General features: G+C 33.3%; 1 protein-coding gene across 4 annotated transcripts in view; it reads right to left on the reverse strand.

Moving 5' to 3' along the window:
• The window catches only part of Vps8 (vacuolar protein sorting 8), a 286,757-nt gene that overhangs the window by 14,307 nt on the left and 248,369 nt on the right, over positions 1–24,081 (reverse strand). For all 4 annotated transcript variants that reach the window (XM_089095469.1, XM_089095470.1, XM_089095468.1 and 1 more), the window contains 4 exons: positions 21,340–21,657; positions 11,430–11,592; positions 9,486–9,599; positions 4,736–4,883 (listed from right to left, as the gene is read on the reverse strand). In XM_089095469.1, the coding sequence (XP_088951595.1) occupies positions 4,736–4,883; positions 9,486–9,599; positions 11,430–11,592; positions 21,340–21,657 (743 nt within the window). The remainder of the gene's footprint in view (positions 1–4,735; positions 4,884–9,485; positions 9,600–11,429; positions 11,593–21,339; positions 21,658–24,081) is intronic.

Below are 24,081 nucleotides of genomic sequence, written 5' to 3' on the forward strand. Positions count from 1 at the left end.
TTTGAGATAACCATTATGCTCAGCGTAGTTAAAGGTCCAAAAATTATGTATTTGAGGATGACACCCCCACCCTCCTACAGTCCTTAGGACAAGGTTTTATGGAAAAATGGTCGTATAAAGTTCAGAGGGGGCTCATTGGATTGAGAATAAGAAGTTCTAGTATCCTTTATAAGATTCAAATTTATCGGAGGGCGGAAATCCCCCCCCCCCTCACCGCGTATTTTCCTGAAATGCATCAGATAGAAATTTTGAGATGGCTATTTGTTGTAGTAGAAATTTCTTAAAAGGTTCATTCGATTGGAAACTGAAAGGGCTAGTGCCCTTTTTAACAGACAAAAGTGACTGGAGGGCAACAAGCCCCCCCCCGGCCATCAATTTCCAAAACAAATCCAATCAAAATTTTTAGATAGCCATTTTGTTTAGCGAGTTGAAAGGTCTGGAAATTATGTCTTTAAGGATGACACCACCCCCCACAGCCCTTAGGGCAAGGGTTTTAAGTTATAAGGTTTATAAGGTTTTTTATGGAAAAGGTGGTCGTATAAACTCCGGAGGGGGATCATTGGATTGGAAATCAGATGTTTTAGTGCCCTTTTTATGAGTCAAAGTGATGGGGGGCAGCCCTTCCCCCCATATCGTATATCCCTTAGATGCATCCAATAGAAAATGTGAGATAGCCATTCTTTCAAAAATAATTAAAAGTTCATATAACTAAACCGTCGAAGTGAAAACAACTCCACAGAGTTAAGGGGTAAGGGTGTTAAATTATGCCCTAGGGGCATATAAGGTTCTTATGGAAAGTATGGTCGTGTTAAATTTAGAAGAGGATCATTTGATTGGAAATGTATAGTTCTAGTACCCTTTTAAGAGTCAAACATGAAGGAAAGGAACTACCCCCCCCTCCTTGACATCTTCTTTTCCCTAAACGCATTCAACTGAAATTATAAAATAGCTATTTTTGTTACCAGTAGTCCAAATATCATACAACAATGTCTTTAGGGTGGACAAAATCAATCAGAACCCATGGGCAAGGGTTGTAAGTTATGCCCCGGGGCAGATAAGGTTTTTATGGAACGGGGGGGCCGTATAAACTTTGGAAGTCGGAAGTTTTAAAGCCCTTTTTAGGAGTCAAATATAAGTCGAGGGCAATCCGCCCCTCCCCCAAGCCTATCGTTCCCCAAAACACATCCGATAAAATTTTAGGAGAGCCATTTTGTTCAGCATTGTTGACAGGTCCAGATATTATGTCTTTGGGGATTTCAACCTCCCCTCAGTCCTTAGGACAAGGGCTGTAAGTTAAGCAAGTCATTCTTTGTTTACACATAGTATATGTTATTGAGAAAGGTATGCATGTTTGAATTTTGATTTCCAATAAGACGATTGGGCATTCAGATGAGCCTTTCAGAGAATGCTGAGGGGAGTGTTGAACTAAACCAAAACACGTTATGTGAATACGGATTGTCAAAAGGGTATAACATAGGAATAACTGAGTTTATCGATCTGAAAAACCCAGAACATGATAAGGGAGATGATCAAAAAGATAATATTTGAACGCTGCCAAAGATGTTATAGCTACCACCACCACAACAACCACACTACTCCATTTATATTATTGAGTGAAAAATTTAATTAAATTAAAAGATCCTAAGTGCCTGCACATTGTCAACATAGCACATCTCAAGAATTGATTTGGGTATTAAGTTGGAACTTTCAGAGAATGCTTAAAGAGGCAATATGTGCACACTACTGCTAATACTACTGTTGCTGCTACATTAACTACTACTACAACTTCTACTGCAACTACTTGTAGGGCTAAGAGCATTAAGATGAAAATTTCAAGAAGTATATGAACATACAGGCTATCAAAAGGACATTTCCTGAAAACAAATTCGTTTTAGATGTTTTTACTTTCTTTACTTTCATAAATAAAAATTGCCAAAACTTTAAGATATAAAAATCAGTATATGTCGATTAAACTGCCAATCCACGGTTATTTATTTTTTTTTGGTTTTTTTTTCAGGAAAGCGCAAATTATGTTCTGGTCTTGAGAAGGCATGGGGATTATCAGCCCTACTCATGCTAATTTCTGCTCGTTTTGAGTTTCATTTATTTATTGATAGTGATTTGTGGTAGTTTTACGCTTGGAAGATTATTTGACTTTATTTCCACTCATTTTTGGCTTAATGAAGCTCTTTACTTTTCTTTGGAAAACTTGCTTTGTGGGATTTTTTTTTAATAATTTGAATCAAGGGGCACTTCTCTCTTTTCAAAAATGTAGAGATAAGAACTCCTATCTCCTGAGCCTTGCCTATATTATACAATTGTGAAGGAAAGCTGATTATAAACATACGATATAGACTCTAAACTCTACTTTTCATAGCTTCCATACAATAGCGCTATTTTCAATAGGCTAGTTATTCCCTGGTGCAAAGCCATTATGATAACAAATTATTTTATTGGAACAAGTTAACTACTGATATATATTTTTGTATACTCTTGTAAGTGCCACCATCCATTAAAATCCGCTACCCCCCCCCCTCTTTTTCAAGGGTTAGGCTTATGTGTTCTGGGTTATTTACTAATGAAAGATTAGTACAAAAAAATAGTGATAAAAACGGATATTTTTATTGTAGTTACAATGGATTAATGCATTCAGTTCATCTATTTTTTATTTATTTATTTTTTTTTATTCTGTTTATAGCCATGAAAGAAAAAGCAACAGGGACTGCAATTTTTAGCAGTGTGTGTCGATGATAGAAGAAAAGCAGCACTTGCCGAAGAGGCTGCAAAGAAAGGTGACTCCAGGATGGTTTACCGAATAACCAATGAGATAGTTGGAAAAAAGTGAACCGCTCATCCCTTGTTAAAGACGAAAACGGGAACGTAATTTCAGATCCAAAGAAAGTAGACGAAAGATGGGCATCTCTTTCTGAAAATATACTTAATTGTCCCCCGCCACATGACCAAGAAACTGTATCTTTCTTACAAATTGACGTAAGTGCTGATCCTTCCAGCACTGTAGAGGTAGAAGCAGCTGTCAAAAACCTTAAAAAAGGCTGTGCATCGGGAGTCGATGGGATTACGGCAGAGATGCTGCAGACATCCTTTCGAGCCTGCTTAAATGTATGGACTGCTCTCCTAGTAGCAGTTTGGAGCATGGAAAAGGTCCCACGTGATTGGACTAGAGGTATTCTAGTCAAACTGTTTAAGAAAGGAGAAGCTCTTAACTGTGACGATTTGAGGGGGATCAACCTGACTTCAGTGCCAAGTAAACTCTAGGCCACAATTATACTGCAGCGTTTGAGAGCGGCCCTTGACTCACATCTAAGGGAAGAGTAACATGGGTTCCGGCGCGGTAAATCATGTTCTGACCTTATTTTTATCCTCAGACTTATGATGGAAGAGTCAAGAGAATAGAATGAAAAGCTTTATCTGCTCTTCATAGATTTTGAAAAAGCGTTTGACTCCATCGATTGTGATGTTTTATGGAAGATTTTGAAATTCTATGGAGTACCTAATAAAGCAGTCCGAATAATAATGGCCCTCTATATAAAGAGCGAATGTTGTGAGAATATGGGGAGACACGATTCTTCAAGATTCTCTCTGGGATGAAACAAGGATGAGTATTGTCCCTGTTCCTATTTGTCCTAGTAATGGATTATTACGGAAAGCATCAGTCTTTGGTGTAAAAGTCAGTGGTGAGTAGGTCACAGACTTAGACTTCGCAGACGACATAAAACTTCTAGAAGAGGAGAAGCAATGTTTGCAGCTACTATTTGACACCATAGCGGACAAGGCTGAGAAAATGGGACTTACAGTAAATGTTGGTAAATCAAAGAGCATGGCCACATCCAACTCCCCTTTGATCCTTAAATGCAACGGAGAAACAACCAAACAAGTGGAGGAGTTCAAACATCTTGGAAGTTGGATCGAATATGATGGTGGAATAGTCAATAAGATAAAAAGGAGAAATGGACAAGCAACATCGACATTCAACAAACCGAAACCAGTATGACGAAGCAAGAAATACTCTTTGCGTAAGTTCCGTCTGTTGAATAGCAACATCATGTTCATTCTCGTTTATGAAAGTGAATGCTCGAAGCTGAATGTCCAGCTGGAAAACCGTATCCTAGCATTTGAAAATGTCTGCCTCAGAAGAATTCTTAACATTTCGTGGCAGAACAGGATCACGAATCACGAAAGTAGTGGTCCGCAGACGAACATATCAACCGCCAGTCACTGATCTCCTGAAGCAGAGAAGATGGACCTATCTTGGTCAAGTCCTCCGAATGTCAGGAGACGATCTTCCGAATGCTGTCTACGAGTGGCAACCCGAGGGTGGGCGAAAAAGAGGGCGTCCAAAATACACCGTCTAACGACAGTACGACCGAGACCAGCGGAGTGCTGAGCTGTCGTTACAACCACAGTAGGAGGACGCGACGGCTGCTGCTTCGCTCTGGACCGTCTGGCGAGGCTTCGTTGATGCCCTGTGAGCCACACCTGGCCCTGGAGGAACTAAGGTCTAAGGTAAGGTGCTGATTTGAATTCCAGTCAATGATTTTTTAAGGGAGATAAGGGCTTATCCCTCCCCCCCCCCAAGACCAAAATATAAATGAATACGATATCCGTTCTTCCGTTCATAATATCCGTTCTTCTGGAAGGAATCAATGCAAAAAAAAAGCAAAAAAAAAAAAATAGTAATAAACGAACAAAAGCCCTTGCTGGAAGTGTGACTCACCTTTATTTATTTCAAATTTACGCCTGATACTCAAAAATAGATCCAACAGTTGCAGCCAGAACGTTTGATGAGAATTCCTTTCACAAAATTCTACAATCATGGCAGCATTGCTAGAACATTCTTCAAGTGAATCATTCAACTCAGTGACCTAAAATGGAAAAACAAGTTCGTCATACAGTTACAGTTTTACTTCGCATCTACCTATAGATTATTACTGCATTGCTGGAGATTACAGATAATTATATTAACGATATAATATCATGATTATTATATTTTAATTATACTTTATTTTAAATCTTTGTTTAAAAAAAAATAACAAACATAGATAATTATTACATTGCTAAAATTGCTACTTTCCAATTTCTTCAATGTTCACAATCAGCCTTTCTATTTCTAGACAAAAGACGTTGCCACAAATTCCAATTTATGTTTACCTAGTGTTTGTAATTAATGTTTTTTAAACCTAGTGAAATTAATGTTTACCTAAAAAAAAGCTGAAAGGGATGAAGTTATATTTCAATTTAATGTAAAAAGATGGAAAAGCAAACTTTTGAGAAAACAAATGTTGATTGATATTAAAAACCGAGTTTCCAGAATCTGAATATTCCTATTATATTAATGTAAATAATAATTAATTTTAATAAAGTTTCTAAGAAAAACATTAATCTTAATAAAGGTTATGTTTAGTTTTTGTTTATTAATAAACTTCAATATATATATATATATATATATATATATATATATATATATATATATATATATATATATATATATATATATATATATATACATTAAAAATTATGAGTTGTTTTTAATATACATTAAAAACAACTCATTTTTAACTAAATCTTCTGGCCTGTCAGAAAAACAAATTATCCTACAACTTGCATATATTTAGAAAATCTAATTAAGAAAATACATATTATTTACATATATTAGTGAAATATAATTAACAGTACATTAATATTAACCGAAACAATCTTAATAAATTCCGCTTAATAAAACACATTAATCTAAATTTGTGTTAATAATTTAGAATAATGATGCTTAATTCAATTTTTAATACAAAGATATAGTTTAGTTTACATATAAGATAGATGTATGTATACTTAATCTATATAGACATGGAAGAAATAACCCCGTTCTTTCGGTATATTTCACAGGAATCCTAGATTTGTCTTCAAACATTATTGCCTTCGAACATTAAACATTATTTGTGTTCCAACATATAGACATGGAAGAAATAACCCAGTTCTTTCAATATATTTGACAGGAATCCTAGATTTGTGTTCAAACATTATTGCCTTCAAACATTAAACATTATTTGTGTTCAAACATACAGACATGGAAGGAATAACCCAGTTCTTTCGGTATATTTCCTAGGAATCCTAGATTTGTGTTCAAACATTATTGCCTTCAAACATTAAACATTATTTGTGTTCAAACATACAGACATGGAAGGAATAACCCAGTTCTTTCGGTATATTTCCTAGGAATCCTAGATTTGTGTTCAAACATTATTGCCTATAAACCTTTTCAAAAAGAATATCTAAAAATTTACAGAGATGCATCTATAGATAGGTTGATAGATAATTTTACTGTCCATTCTAAAAACGGTATAAGACCACAAATGGAGTAAATAAACAAACAGGAATGAGCAAAAACTTAGGTACAATAAATCCGTCTAATCTATAAAAATTGTGCCAAGCCTCAATAATTCAAACAAGAAAGGTATCAGAAAATTGGACAAATGATGTTTATTCTGTGTTGCTAGAATTCAAAGCTCTTAGCTAAATACGAAGTAACAAAACTTAAGATGTGTACTCTCAAATATTTGAAACAAATGAAAATTTCATTCACATGAAATCTAAATCCTCTCTACTTTTTCAATACAGTTTTTACCCGGAAATTGAGACCATTAACATCAGGTATTTGAATAGAGCGAAACCTTGACATATACATCGTATATTACTAAATTTTTCCCTTATGTATTCAACAGATATTCTTCTGATTCTAATATCAATTCAGGCATGGTATAAAAGCTTGATATTATATTATATTTATATTGATCATTGCGTATATTACGTTAAAATTGATATTAAATAATAATTCCCTTAACAAATAACCAGAAGTTGTCTATCCAAGAGATTCTTTCGCTTTACCTTAATGCATGACATAAGAAGATGCTTTCTGTAGAGAAGATAAAAATTTTGAGAAAAAAAGCGGGGAAATACAGTTAATTTTTTAAGGGGGGAGGGTGGTAAACCACAAAGCCGGAAAGAACCCTTTTTTCGAAGAAGCTGGGTGGGAGAGGGTTAAGTAAAAAATTTATTTTCAGGATATCAATTCTACAGTTTCCAAGGGGGATCTTTCACAGCAATGAGGAGGGAGAGGAGTTTCAAAATTTGTCTACTGAAGAGATTTGTGTAGAATGATAGAACTGGTTCAATAAAACATGCTTGGAACAACACTTTAGGGCAATACCTCTTCAATTTCAAGGACTTGACGATTTTTAATTTAGAATTATTACAATTATAATACACATTTTCGAATTAATCATTAAAAAAAATCCCATAGTTTAAAAAATTGTTGAAGAACTATATTTTGGGTTATACTTATTTATATCGTTGTTGTATGTTAATTTTTGGATGTTTCGTATTCTTGGATGGCCCATTTGATGGCCCATATTCTTTGAATGCCCAATGTCAGCAACAATCTCCTCTGAGCGTAAAAGAACCACCAAGAAATTGGGATTTCAGGAATATTTTAAGCTGTTGCTAGAAGCAGACCTCCCAGCCCAGGAAGAGAGATGGATCTTCAACAGGATCATTGACATCTTTTGAAGTTTTGATATTGTATAAAAGAAGTCCTGAAAATGGTAAGAAGAAGGGTTGACAAGCAGAAGAAGGGGAGAGTCCTGTTGCAACAGCAATATGGGTACTTGCCAAGTATTTACTCCTAAATTGCAGGGAAAAGGTAGAAGGACCCTACACTTCCCTTGTTTGGTCCTTATGAAAAAGCCCAATTAGTTTTCTTTCCCCCTCAGAAGAATATGAATTCAATGCCATGGAGGAAGCTTAACCAACTTTGAAGCCAGAAGGACCCCGAACAAATGAATTCAAGTGCTTTCTAACAAAGAAGAAGTAGATTGAAAACAGTAAATTTAGGTGGAGTATTTTTATTTTGTCAGAATTCAGATAGGTATTCTTAGCTGCAATTTAAGGTATTAGATCTGTCTTGTTTGCAATTCAGAATTCAGATAGGTATTCCTAGCTGCAATTTAAGGTATTAGATCTGTCTTGTTTGCAATTCAGAATTCAGATAGGTATTCCTAGCTGCAATTTAAGGTATTAGATCTGTCTTGTTTACAATTCAGAATTCAGATAGGTATTCTTAGCTGCAATTTAAGGTATTAGATCTGTCTTGTTTGCAATTCAGAATTCAGATAGGTATTCCTAGCTGCAATTTAAGGTATTAGATCTGTCTTGTTTGCAATTCAGAATTCAGATAGGTATTCCTAGCTGCAATTTAAGGTATTATATTTGTCTTGTTTGCAATCTTGTAATTCCTAGTAGTCAGAAAAGGGTAGATTAACAGAGATATTACATAGAAACACGAAGAGCTAATTTCAGTTTAAAAAAAGTACAATTCATCACTATTGGCCTAAAATGAGCCTCTTCCCCCACCCCTCAGGAAGAGGGGTGTTCTTATTCTGGAAGATAGGGGTCTTATTCTGGAAGATAGGGGTCTTATTCTGGAAGATAGGGGTATTATTCTGGAAGATAGGGGTTTTATTCTGACCCCTAAAGATTTAGCCTGTGTGATCTAAGTCGGTAATATTTATATTTACGAGAGCTGAGGGCCATCAGACTCAAGCCTCTCTCCTTCAAATTTTATGTTTTTTTCAGAAAATGGAACATTAAAAGAAAATAAAAATAAAAGATATTGTCCTTCACCAGTTCAATGATAATAAGACAATCTCTTAAGCAGACTATAGAAGCTGAAACTTATAATTGCACAGATTATTTTTTAACGGTGGCCTGGAAATGTTATACCTGTTTAATGTGCCTGAACATACAGCCAGAAGATGGGCGTATGCAAAAAACACCTATTTCGGACACTATAGAAAAATGATAACGATTGCAACAGAAATAAGTTAAGACGTTTAGTTGGAACTTGATGATTTTTTGATGTTATAAAAATTTTCTTTTTATCAAGTTTTGAAGAATAAAATTAAGATTCAGTCATTTTGTTATGCTATTGCTGGAGAGTTTAGCCATAGGATTTTCGTATTTGAAGATTTCGTCACTGGGAATTTTGGTATTTATTCTTGTAAATGATTTTTTATTTATTTTTGTAATTTTTTGGAAAATAATAAAAACAATGATCTTCTTTGTGTCTTTGAAAAAGAATTAGTTCTTGCTTTAAATGAAATTGCAATAAGAAAACAACAAATTTAACACATAACCAGGCTTAGCATAAGATTCAATTATTACTAGCTCCATTTTTTGAGATATTAGATATCATTTTGATGTCTGTAAAAAAAAAAAAAAAAAAAAAAAATTAAAAATAAAATAAATATAAAAACTAAATTGTCGTATATGAACAGAAAGTAAAATATGAATGTTCAGCCTCTCAATTGGGATAATTAGAAATCACAAGGCCAATTTAAATTATCATGAGAGAATGTTTGTTGTTGCAATTGAAGAATATAAACATTCCGAAATATGTGCTTCTTCCGTATTTTTACCTGCGCTAGAGAATCGGTCATACTTGAGAGACATCTTTCAAAAGCTTTCTCCACCTCACCAAGTCGTTCAAGAACTATAACTTCGGCTGCCTTCAATCCTTCTGATGAGCAAACCTAAAGCAGAAATAAAGAACATATATAAGCTATTATTTCCTGCGATTTTTTTTTTCCAACTATCTGGATTTGAAATGTCACAGAACTATTTTACTTAGCTTCTCTGAAATTGCCAGGAAACAAGGGGCTAACATGCATTGTTAGGTTCAATTGAGGGAGGCACAAGGGGGGGGAGGAGAAAGAGTGTGCGCCCCCATAGATTTTTTTGCCCTGCTAGATTTTCAAAAACATGTTTTAGGGGGTATTTTCATTGAAAAAACGCCCTTTTTTGGTACATTCATTGAACAAATTGGCAAATTTGCCCCCTCCCCTAAGTTTTTTTGCATCGACGCCACAGAGAGGCATTAGAGTAATTAATGTAAGTAGATGTGGCAGCCTAATTTAATTAAACCAGTTGATTAGAAACAAAAGACACATATCTTTAAATTGAATTAAACAAACATTATTACGTGGAATTTAAATATCTTAGCTACTACCTGGATTGAACGGAGGTAGCTATATTGTATATCTATGCGCTTCTTTTCTGACTTAATTTCGATTTCATTCTTAATTTTTGGTTGCTATCTTCTTGATTTACTTTATTCCTTTAAGAATACATTGCTATTATTTAATCATTGTTTTAATTTCTGTTTTTTCTTCTTCATTTTGGCTAAGGACGTCTTGTTGATTATACTGACAAAACAGCTACTGCATTCTTTTCATCTCTGACATTACACTTAGTCCTTTATATCATTTTCCGATCTAAGGGGCTAAGCTTCTCTTAAGCTTCTCTTCTTTCAGTAACTTTAGAAGATTTATCTAAATTTTTGTATTTGTCTTTTTCCTGTTTTGTAAGAGGCTCTGGCCTACGTTTTTGCATTATATTATTATTAAGAAAGGATTGATGTATATAAAATGGCCTAAACTTACTATAGATTTTCATACAAAGTGCATCAATAATTGATTAATGATAAAGTCAGTAATATGAAATAGAGCAAATTAGATAGTAATGGTTCGTTTTATGGAGTCGGTCAGTTGTATTCTTGAGTTATACTGTCTCTTACGGCGGTAGTTAACAGGTGAAAGATTCCAGAACATATTATAAAGATAATTTCTTAAACCACATTGGCCTGACATAACATAAAGAAAGAAAAACGAGCAAAAATGAGGTTTTTAAAGGACAAATAAAATACTGACAAAATAAAACAAAGTGGATATTTCGAGGGGACAAACGCCTCTCTTCTTCAGAGCAAAACGAAAAAATATATTCAATGAGAGAGCCGAAGAAAAAAAACAACAACAAAATAAAACACGGAAAGTCAATGTGAATGTGAAAAAAACAATGAAAAAAGGTCTTATAATTTTTGGCTTTCATTGAATAAAAGCCATAAAAAAAGCTATAATTTTTCGGAGACGAGACAAAGCCAGATTGACAAAATAAAAGCAGCTACAGCGAATGTACCACTTTTAAAATTACCATAGTTATCCAAATAGCACATAGTACGATCTGAAGAATTATAACTGATTTATTAATGCCTTCACCATGATTTATCGTTGTACTTAATGGTTTGGCCTTCCAATAAAAGTGCATGCAACTTTAGGGATAAACAAGATAACTGAGCTATAATCAGACAAAGAAAAATGCCCCCAGCTGGCTTGGATAGGCCCTTAGTGATGGAATATCAACTAGTTCCCAGAGATGAGGGTCAATGCTACCGGAGCAAGGCCTCATACAATGGGAATGGGGGTTGGGCTCAGGGAGCACATTAAGGGGTGCAACTTCACGGTCCACGGCCGTTTGACTAGTCGTGAACATATTAGCGGCAGTATCTAATGATTATGTTAAATTACCTGCAAAATCTCCGGCCCCAGGATATCTTCTGAGCAGTTTGAAACGTAGCCCAAAATTTTCTTCTTATCACACTGAGCCATTAAACTGACGTATTCCAAATGGAATTTTCTGCCAAATAGCTGCCCAGACTCTGATGCCGAAGAACAGCTGGCAAAGTCTGAACTGAAAGACGAAACTAATTTCATCAAACCAAATGTGTAAACGTTTACATCTTACGTAAAACATTAGAAATTTTGGTACTTGTATGATGTACTTCCGACCACTCAAGTTTTTGATTCATTGACGCATTGTAGAACCGTTTTTTTGCGTTAGTTTCTTTCAGCTTAGCGTGAGAAAAGACAAAGAGAAGTGAGAGAATAGATGGAAAATATATAACTTGGCCTATATATTTGCACATTGGGGGGTGGGGGTAAAGTACTTGGACAGTATGAAGTTAGAAAACAATTCTTACAACATAATATGCAGAATAATTGTACCTAAGACATTAGGAATGCAGACCCGCTATAACTTACCCCCCTCCCCTAATGTGCAAATATATAGCCCAAATTTGTTTCTAAAGTACAATATTTTTATCATTCACTAGGTATATTCCATTAGGATTGAGCGTCAGAGAAACATGTTCTACTTAGATGAAGAATATTAGTTTGAGGGTATATCATACAAGTGCCGAAATTTTACAGCAGATACCATATTGGTTCTAAAAAGTTAGATGGTTGGTGGGCAATCATTCACAGGAAATATGGGTAGCTTCATATACAGAAGCCTCTCAGTTTTATCAATGACAAAGACTTCAGACTTACAGTCCACCAAAATCGGTACTACAAGTTTCTGCTATCTCTATCTTCGGCTATTTCGCAACTTTCTAAGACCCCTAGGTGTCCCCATAATTGGGTACACCTGACTTCTTGCAATGTTATGCAGAGGGGAAAACCTTTTAGCTGTAAAATTAGCTAAAAACTAATTAAGAACTTCATACAAAGTGATACTCGTCTGTTTATATTGATTATGTTTATGTTCCACATTATAAGCGGCACAACTAGATGCGATAGGATTCTCTATTTTTTTCTGATTTAAATCCAGCATTATTGATGGATTTAAGATCCAACTGTTCTATCAAATATATATATATAGGCCAAATATTTCTTGAATCTCTTCCATAACCAAAGAAAAAACTTACCAATCGTTTATTGTTTAAACATATAATTTTGAATATATTAAGCTGCGAGGCTAACGCAAACAAACCCAGACAATTATAGAAGTTTTTTTTTTTAAAGCGTTTTTGTAGCTTTTTTTACGAGTAGAATTAAACCGTTTGGAGCTTTGGAACTTTTTCCATACCTGATCTGTCTTTTAGTGCATGTTATTTTACCTAACCCACTTTGGAACTAATTGGAACCACTTTGGAACTAAAAAAGAAACGAACCAGCTTTGGTGCACTGGTAATTTACATTTTAGTAGATCAGGACCATATAACTTGAACATACTTACATAAATAAAGTGGATTTCTTTAGATAGTTTTTTTTCCTCATTATGGTGACTCCAGAAGCAACTCAGCAAGGAATTATATATATATATATATATATATATATATATATATATATATATATATATATATATATATATATATATATATATATATATATATATATATATATATATATATATATATATATATATATATATATATATATATATATATATATATATATATATATTATTATTATTATCAGTATTTGTATTATAATTAATTTGCACTTATAACCATTATTAATTTTTTTTCTATTCCTGGCATGCCCCTTGGAAAAATTGCCTGTTCAAGTTCATGGGCAGGCTAGAAGATTTAGTTGAATGGCTTTGTTTTTCATGAATTATATATATATATATATATATATATATATATATATATATATGTGTGTTTTGTTAAATTCTATTCTTATTAATAAGCTTAACTTTATATAAGTAAAATGACACTAAAAACTATGCTGCTAATGAAAAGTATTAGAATTATCAACATTGATTTGAATTATGTTCCGAATTCTGAGAGCAATTCTAAAGGGAACATCATGTAAAGCGGCAATAACTATGAAACTACTTTCGTGTTGCATGATAAGCAATAAATCAAACACAAAATGCATTAGTATAATAAGAAGCAGGCCCAAGTAGCGCTTTCAGGGTGAAACCAAGGAGAAAAAGAGAGATTAATTTATTATGATTTCGTGTTAAAAAGGGCTCTTTAATTCCGTTGGTTAGTTTTTGTAACGCATTTTCGTATTAGCCAATCACATTATTTTTTACGTTTGTAGTGAAAATAGCGCCGTATTTTAAAGCCAGGTTAACTAACATTGAGCAACGGATTTGGGCTGAGAAGGATATGCAATTTCTGGAGACAAACCTAACCCCACTTTTTTAAAATCCTGGTCGGTCAAAAACATTAAGTCAATAAAAAACAAGCAGTCTGGACTCGCAATATTTTTCTTCTGTACACCCTGTTTCTCTGAGGTGAAACTATTTTTAATAAAATATTTGAGCAACAAATGTTCCTTTGAGAAGCATATCTTACAAAATCCATCAAAGAAAAAAGAAAAGAAGTTATAAGACAGATTCATTAAAGTTAAAAAAAATTAAAAAAAGATTAGTCGGTTTTCAAATAATGAACCATTTATATTGCATAAAACATTTCGTGTCCATAAGCGCTGAAAATGGTTTTAGCATATTTTAGAATAGGCTCTGTGGAACTGACTTATAAAAAAATATTTAGCTTTCCACGGAAAAATATAATTTTTAGTCATTCTATCAGCGATAATTCTTATTTTAAGGAAAATTTGAAGTTATGAGTCAATCCGGTACTTTGACTTAAACATTTTTAACATATAAAAGTGGACTTGGTCTAATTGGTTCTTGATAGGTTTCGAGTATGGCTATATTCTTCCTCAGAGAATACAAGAAAATCACAATCGCACAGCTTATATGAAAATATAATTGTTAATTTATCCGAAGATCATATTTTAGCACGAAAATGCACACTTTTCGAACATGCAGCAAAATACATCCAATGAGCGATCGAATTCCCTGTATCACTGAAATATATTGGTTGTATAGAAATTATTCAATGCAGTCGATTAAACCAAATGACCAGGTCTTCAAAAATGAAATTAATCTAAAAAATAATATTAACTTAACTTTGCAAATACTAAACTTATGCTAAAAAAAACTCAAATAATTTCTTTTTCTGTTCAATCTCATTTTTGATACTTCATTTTTGTCGAACGGTGTTGTCAAGTGTAGCTTGTTGTTTGATATGAAAAAGTGTTAAAGTGGTAACATGAAAAAGTGAGATAGATGGCATCCAAGCCTAGGTAAATTTGGTGTAGGAAAAGAAAACAGCAATCGCTACAGACTGTTGCAATTTGATAGGTACCAATACGGTGCAAGGTCATAAAATGGCATACAAGTTAACATGGTATTCACGTGATGGTAAGACAGCAAACCTTACTGATTATGTTATTGTAAACGGAAGACTGGCAGGATCAATACAAGATACTAGGGTATATAGGAGTGCTGTTATTGATGTTAAAAGTAAAGATTACCACCTGGTAGTGTCTAGGGTTAATTTAAAGCTGAAATTTCGGAAGGGTAACTACCTCCCAGGGGATTATGATGTTGGTAGACTCCAGGATGAGAATTTGAGAGAAACTTTCCAGGAACAGTTGAATACTAAAGTGAAAAGTTTAAAATTTGACAATGTGGAAGATGGATGGAATAATTGTAGGAAAATAATTTGTGAAGTAGGTGATTTTGCTTAGGGAAGAAAGTTAGGACAGCAGCTAGGAATATTAGTGAAAAAGCATTATGTTCAGTAGAAGGGAGAAGGGACTTGTACAAGATTTATCTGAGTGATGGATCATATGAAAACAAAAGGAATGTAAAGAAAGCGGAGAAAGAATTGAAATATGAACAAAGGAGGTGTGAAATGGAGGCCATGGATAAAATGGCCGAGGATCTGGAAGATGCAGCTAGAGATAGTAAAATATTGTATTGGCATGTTAATAAATTGAGAGGGAGTAGTCAATCTGGAATTGTTCCAGTTAAAGATAGGAACGGGGCCACAATTAGTGACAAAGAAAGAGTTAAAGAGAGAAGGGTAGAGCATTTTGAGAATGTGATTGAGTTGCAGGAAAAGATACAGAGGAAAATGAAAAAGTTTGTGATACCTTGGATGTGAAGGAAGATTTTTTTTGTGAGGAATAATTAGCGACAGTACTAAAATGATTAGAAAACAATAAGGCTCCAGGTACTGATAGTGTGGTAAATGAGTTTCTTAAATATGGCGGCTCTCAGGTTAGAAATAAGTTACTGAAGATTATGGATATGATTTTTAAAAAGGGGAAGTACCTAGCTATTTTAGGAAAACTTTAATTAAACCACTGTATAATAAACGTGACAAGAGTGAGTGTGGTAAGTATCGGGTCATTAGTCTGGTCTCTTTGGGTAGCAAATTACTTAGTAATATGATACGTTTTAGACTGAGAGATAATGTAGACAAAGGTTTAAGAGAAGAACAGTGCTGTTTTAGAAAAGGTAGAGGATGTGTCAACCAAATTGTCACTATTAGGTTAATAATTGAAGAAGTGCCTGAGTTATCAAAAGCCTTTGGTCCTCAGTTTTATAGATTATGAGCAAGCGTTCAATTCTGTTGATAGAGGAGCTTTAGGAAAGGGTTTATCCTTGTATAAAAATTTGATTTCCAAAAAAATATAGCTACTGCTGTATCTAAAATAAATATCCACATTAGTATACATATAAAGCATATATTTTTACATATATAGTAGAATGAAACACTCAATTTTCGTATATATCAATGCATTCGAAAATTAATTACTTTTAATTACTTTCTCCACTTTTTTTAATTACTTCAAAAATAATATCCCGCTTAAATCGAAACATTATGTTTCTTGCTGGATTATTCTTTCAAACTTAATACTAAACTGATTATTTCACAATAAAAATTTTTAATACGTTGACTCGAGGTCAAACATTTACATAAACATTAAATCACGAGTTAAAATTTAAAGTTGATAAAAATATAGTATATATATATATATAAGCATTGTGTAATAACTTACACAATTATGTTAAGTAACAGAAATACTTTAAAGCATCAAGTATTTTTTTTTTCTGTTTTTTTTTAACGTCGATTTTTCGCAAAGCAACTTAAAAAGTGGTATAACTCTTTTTTTCATCAGTAAACACTCGAATTGCGAATTTATTTACATTAGTAACAAGTATTATTACTGACACAGTAATAAAAATATAAATCATATATTTCTCTTTTACTTTCATATTCATGAAATCATAGTGCCAACCGATTTGTCGGCGGTTTTAGATAAGCTTTTTTTTTTTTTTTTTTTTACGATAGATTATGGTTTTGCGCAGACAGGGTTTCTTATATCCTTCCCCCCGAGGGTTTGTTGTTTCATATTATAACAAAATTTTAGACCCCATATAAACAATCCCAGAACCACGATAGTAGTTATGAAATATCCCCAAGTATAGGCTAATAAGCCTTTATAGTAAGTGGTTCTTTCTATTTCTGTTTGGAAAATGGGATAATTTATGTCCAGATTTTTATTTAGATCTTCCAGGGTTGTCAGAAATCTGGGTGTTTCTCCTTTTATTTTTTCCGGTATGGAGATATCAATTAATTTCTTTAACATCTTTTGTACTTTCTTAATTTTTTCATTATCTTGTTCCACATTTGTTGCTTTAAAAAGATTTATGTTGGGTATCGGTTTTATACCCCATTTGTCCATATTTATCTCCGCAATTTCCATCATTGGAGATGATAAAAACATAGTACATATATATATATATATATATATATATATATATAAGCATTGTGTAATAACTTACACAATTATGTTAAGTACCAAATATACTTTAAACCATCAAGCATTTTTTTTTTTTTTTTTTTTTTTTTTTTTTTTTTTAAACGTCGATTTTTCGCAAAACAACTTAAAAAGTGGTATAACTCTTTTTTTTCATCAGTAAACACTCGAATTGCGAATTTATTTACATTAGTAACAAGTATTATTGCTGACCCAGTAATAAAATCGCTTCATTGTCAATCATATATTTATCTTTTACTTTCATATTCATAAAATCATAGTGCCAATCGAATTGTCGGCGGTTGTATATAAGCTTTTTTTTTTTTTTTTTACGCTCGATTATGGTTTTTCGCAGACAGGGTTTCTTATATCCTTCCCCCCGCGGGTTTTATGTTTCATACTATACCAAAATTTTAGACCCCATATAAACGATCCCAGAACCACGATAGTAGTTATGAAATATCCCCAAGTATAGGCTAATAAGCCTTTATAATAAGTAGTTCTTTCTATTTCTGTCTGGCAAATGGGATTATTTATGTCCAGATTTTTATTTAAATTTTTCAGGGTTGTCAGAAATCTGGTTGTTTCTCCTTTTATTTTTTCTGGTATGGAAATATCATTTAATTTCTTTAACATCTTTTGTACTTTCTTAATTTTTTCATTATATTGTTCCCCATTTGTTGCTTTAAAAAGATTTATGTTGGATATCGGTTTTATACCCCATTTGTCCATATTTATCTCCGCAATTTCCATCATTGGAGATGATATAATTGTCTCTCTTGTCGTTAAACGACAGGATGGGGGAATATTAACCAGCCCCATCCCTTCTATTCGTATATCTCTTGTATTCTTCAACCCAGAAGAATTTTTGCATCTCAACTGTGCCATATACGGTTGTGGAACGTCTTTTCTTCCTCCGGGATATTGGCATATACTATTTCCAAATAATATTTTTGTATATCTTAGACAGCTATCTTCGTTTTATTTTGTTCTTCTATTTGTGATTGAATATTAACATTAATACGGTGTTTCATCACATGCATTATAGCTTCTACGTGTCTGTTTATTGCGTACAATTTTGCAAGTACCGATTGCTCGAACCTATGGGATATCTTTGCACGTTCATATCTGATTTTTCGCGAAATTATTTTTTCTTCTCAGTTACTAGTTTTCAACAAAAAAGTTTCGATTATCTTTTGATAAGCGTCCTTTTTAATCGTTTGATATCTAGCATTTTTTGTAAATGTTCTAAGTCTATTTCAAATAGGAGTTGCCAGTAATCTTCTACAGTTCTCACCTGGCGTATTTGCATTATAATTCCTCCGTTAACTACTTGTACTTTCTCGCCCTCTAATTTTGTTTTTGTCATCTTAGCACTTTCTCCCAAGAATAATATCGATAAAACAGCCCACAAGTAAAACTTCCACATTGAAAATAAGTCTGCAAATCAAGATTAGAATATTGGAAGCTACAGTGATGACAGTGGTCAAACATGGCTATGAAGCATGGGCACTCCGAAAAGCGGATGAAGATTTGCTAGATGTTTTCTAGAGAATTTGCGTACGGATTGTTCTCGGTACCCGGCAGACTAACCGTATCTCAAACAGTAGGCTGTACGAAAAATGTAGTTCAACCCACTTTTTAGGGCTATAATGAAAGAAAGGTTGAGATGGCTAGGGCACGTTTTTCGGATGAAGGATGAAAGATTGCCAAAGATTGTCTTTTTCGGCCAATTGTCTAGGGCTAAACAGAAAGCAGGTCGTCCGCGGTTGGGGCGGGAGGTTGTCGTAAAGGAAGAGTTAAAGGAAATGGGAAATTCCTGGGACGGTGTAAAGAGGGATGCTTTGGATAGATTGGGGTGGAGGAGGAGCGTTGTAGCTGTGTTGGCCTCAGGCGACTTGGTGCTGGGGTGAGTTGTTAGTAGTAGTAGTTATTTCCTGAAATTTATTTTTATGGTATTTCTAGTACTCAATTTTTTTCCAAAATAGTACCTTGATAGAGAATCTGACCAAAATGGTACTTTTACAGTATGGTACATGCAGTAAGATATAGTGCTTTCATTTTTTTTTACTATGAAAATTTTTGAAAAAAGTACTTTTTGGCACGTAATATTTTTTTAATTAGAATAAATTTTCTTCGAAGCGTGAATAAATCTACAAAAGCGTATTTTATTTTTGCGTTTGAAGTACAAATAAGAGTCTTGCACAGGACAGGTTCTGTTATGGAAACGGTAAAGACACGATACCGTAATAGATTACAGTTAATCTACTCATCACGCAAAAAACAACGCAAGACTCATCATACAACAGTTAATCACGCAGCACATGCACAATCCCCCTCAAGATAGGACATGAAAAACGTTAGGTTTTATTTAAAAAAAAAGTCTTAAATTTTCCGCGGGTTTACAGCAGATAATTTAAGATTGTCAGTTAAAAGGTATGTCGTCTCTTATATCTTAACTCAAAAGCCCTATCATGGATGCGGCAGTAGCTGCAACTTAGTAAAGAGTGAACCACAACCCATAGTAACTGCAATTTAAAGATTCGTTTTCGAAAAAAAAGACTGTAAAGGTAGAAAAGTTTACTATTTAAAGTAATTCAGGAATGATAACGATTATCCAGGTTAATATTAATAGTGAAAAATTACTGCCAAACAAATTTCAAGACTTTTTAAAAAGAGCTTGAAAATCCTTGATTACAGCGGTGGATCGACATGAAAAGCGCAGCATTTGGATTACCATGGTCAAAAAACGCAAACTAAAGGTTTTCAGCCCCCCCCGCCCCCCCCAAAGGAAAATCCCATTTTTGCTTTGGCAGCGATGGTGTGTCAATTTCTATTCCTTTTTTTTCTTTTCAAAAGAGAATATGCCACGCTCTTAATAGTTTGATATAAAGTCAAGACAAAGTTAGGTTTTTCTTAGTATAGTTAATCAAAATGTTTATTGAAGTCAATAAAATATTTGATCCCAGATTAGATTAGATTGGAGGCTCCAAGTTGCGGTCACCTCCATCCAAGCTCTTATCTCAGATGAAGAGTTATTTAACATTACTGTTAAAGTATACAAAGGAGAGCGCAAAGAGATACATATAGCTTAATCGGAACATCTATTCAGGTATTCTAACAAACAAAACTATAAATTAACTACATATGCAATAAAAATAACACGTAGTGTAGTTAATAAAGTACCTTAGGAGGCTACTGCTCTAACTCCTTAGTCGTCTACCAGCCAATGAAGAAGACAAGTTTTTTTTTTAGTTTTGCAATAACCAAACTGAAAAACAAATTCTTTCAATTAAATCTTCTAGCCGGCCCATGAAGTTGCAAAGTTGGAAAGGTTGTCCTAGTGGCATGCCAGGAATAAGAAAAAAAATTAATGCTTTTTATAAGCATAAATTAGTTATATGATATATATATATATATATATATATATATATATATATATATATATATATATATATATATATATATATATATATATATATATATATATATATATATACATATATATATTTCCTTGCTGAGTTTAGCCTTTAGCAATTTGCATTTTTTTTTTACGAAGCTCAAAAAGGAAAGATATTTAATAATAAAACAATACATTTATTCTATTGGAGTGGCAGCCCTGAGGTGAACACTTGGACGATTTTGACGCACAGGCTATGAATGAGCATTAAATACCATAAATCCTCCATGAATCATCTAAGTATCCCTTTTCGTTTTGCCTATGGTGCGCTTATTCACATTTTTGCTGAGGAAAAGACTGCTCGAAGTTCTGGCCTTTTGAAATGCAGTGTTTTGGAATTTAGTGTCTTCTAAAGCTGTCTGTCTTTGACCATTTTCCATCACTGAGCATCAAGGCTTTTAAATTTCAGAATTACGAAGATATTACTAATTTCTCTCTTAAATCCAGCTTAATGCTTGTATAGGTAAGCTCTTGAAACCCAAGAAATACACTGCATTTTTGCAGCCTTTAGGAAGAAATTTTCCCTTAATTGCAACACACAAAAGTTTTGTTCAAAGATTTTACCTAGTTTCTAACAGCTTTCCCATAAACTCATATCTTGTCGTGTGATTCGATACGAGGCTATCCATTACTTTTTGAATGAGATCATAATTAAATTTTATCAAAAATTCTATCAGCTCCCCCAAACAGGACTCTAAAACTGCTTCAAGATTCTCCATAAGGGCATTGACCATTTTTGGCTGCCACGAGGAATTTTCTTGAGTTAAAACAGACTTCATATAGGGCAACGCTAGATGACGTCTACTCAAATCACTCACTAGACAACGAAAAACACTATCATACTGCTTTTCTGCTCTGTATAGTTGCTCAGACACTCGATAGCTAAAAAAGGAAAGAAAATTAATAAATAAAAATAAACCAAACATGAGAAACAAGTTTTGAAAATATATTCAAATTTGTTATCAACTACAAAATGTATTATCTGACTCTTAAACATAGCAGCTTAAGTTATCTGAATGGGTGAATCGGTGCATATTTTATCGTATGAGAACTGAAGAGTGCTTTTTTAATCTATGTTGTTGAGATTATAATCTTACTTTATAAAATTAATAAGTCTGCTAAATCTGAGCCAATAACTAATCTGAAAAGAATCACGTGATGTGATACAGCGTGTAACCGAAGCAAGTATTTCTCCGAAAAGCTTTTACATCAGTCAGTAGGTTTGGGAACATTGTGTTCGTAGTTTGGCGTAGTTAGGTATCAGTTCCACAGATTACAATAGAAATAACATCCAATTTCGCATTTGGCCGCTAAAAACAGCATGAAGAAAAAAGGGAAATCAAATTGGAGACATTTCTCCAAAAGAGAGGTATTCATAAATTTGTACGTGCTAGGGCAAAGTCTTCTTAACAATCCATACTTTGAATTTCTTAGGAACAGGAATAAAAAGAAATTCCGAGGAGCAGCCTACAGGAGATTCCTTACGGAAAAAGAGAACAATATTTGTCCTAAAATACGTTTTATTTTATCCACTCTTCGGAAAAAAAAAAAAAAAAAAAAAAAAAAAAAAAAAAAAAAAAAAACTTTGACCCATATTTCAGACCAACGGTTTTACCAATATTTTTCCTTACCGAAATAATATTTAACTAGGAATTTCGAATGGAGTTGACACTGTCACAGAACGGTTCTAGATACACCCCCCCACCCGAAAAAAAATCCCTGAACAGGAGTCCCGATTTTTTTAAGGTGTTACACAATATCCGGAAAGCATACCAAAAAATAAGTCCACAAAACTCCGTGTGACCATAGGAGAACAACGTGAACCCGGAAATCAAAAGGCCAAAAGTCGTAAATCTTGTTTGAGGGGAGAGCGTCGACTAACTAAAAATACTGAGTTATGATACAATACTTATAATCCGATGATGGATAAATTTTTAGTAACACATTTTTGGCATCTATCTTTTGAAAATGGCACAACAATCAAAGAATCCAAAATCGCTCCGTTTGTACAGTTTAATGATTATTTCTTTAGGCTTTTGATGGGGAATCCTTTACGCCTGAACCAGATTTTTCATAGAAATAGAAAATAAGATACCATAGTAAAATTCAAAAAAAAAAAATATCTACTATACTGGTTAAGCTTCCAAATTAAGGTGGGAATCAGTACATCATACAGTCTATAATGTGTTAGAGGTAATTAATTAGTTAGAAAAAAAAAGAAAAGGAAAAAAGGGAAACAAAAGAAGAAGAAAAGACCTGTTTTCCTACTTTAGCAACTGAAATAACAAGCACTTGAACAAGGTCTTGACCTTACTCACCTATCCAATTACCTAGGACAAAACTGTGTAACAAAACAATGTCCAAATCCCTATTAAAAGAATTCGTATTGAAGATTGGGTGATGCATTCATGGAAAAATCCACGATTGTTTTTATGATACTTATATAGTTGCCAAATGTAAGCCCAAATATTCCCTTTGCCATATGTTCTCAAGTTATATTTTGTTTTTCATATCTTTATATAAAATCCAAATAATAAGCACTTTATTTAAAGAATAAATGAAACCCAAAACGAACAGAAATTAAATAAACAATCCTAGCAAAAAACATACTACAAGTAATAGTATAAATGAATAAAAAGATTAAAGCGAGTAATGCTTATATTGAATATGAAAATCAAGCTTAAAACGAACAGAAATTAAATAAACAATCAATGCAAACAAACATACAATAGATATTAATGTAAATGAATGAATAAATCTTAAAACGAGTGAAACTTAAATTGAATATGCAAATCAAGCTTGAAACGAACAAAAACCACTACAAACAAATCTGGGTATCGCCTCCTTTTCTCACTGTAAAAGTCTATAGCCTACTGCTTCATTGGCACTTTACTGAAAACTATATGCGTCTTGAACAGGCTTGGAAAGTATACACAATATCAAACTGAATATTTTATATATAATGATATTAGTTGTTGAAAGATCCATCAGTTCAAGAGTTTATTTCACTCCAATTTTATTTTTACTTTCAATGCTATAAGAACTGGAAAAGAGAATATTTGTAATGTAATTCGTTTTCAGTGAAGCGCCAATGACGCAGTAGGCTTTTAGTTTTTATTTACAGTTAAGGAAGGGGGCAGTATCCAATCTTGTTTGTAGTGAAACTATATTCGCCTTGAGCAACTTCAGAAAGAACTAATAAATTAAACTGAATATTTGATGTAGAATCATATTAATTGCTGAAAGCTCATTAGTTCAAAATTTTACTATAATTTTAATGTTTATTTTCAAAATTAAGTACAAAAA

Source organism: Artemia sp. Qi Xiang Cuo, chromosome 10 (assembly GCF_049724085.1).
Source record: "Artemia sp. Qi Xiang Cuo chromosome 10, ASM4972408v1, whole genome shotgun sequence".
NCBI lineage: Eukaryota > Metazoa > Arthropoda > Branchiopoda > Anostraca > Artemiidae > Artemia > Artemia sp. Qi Xiang Cuo.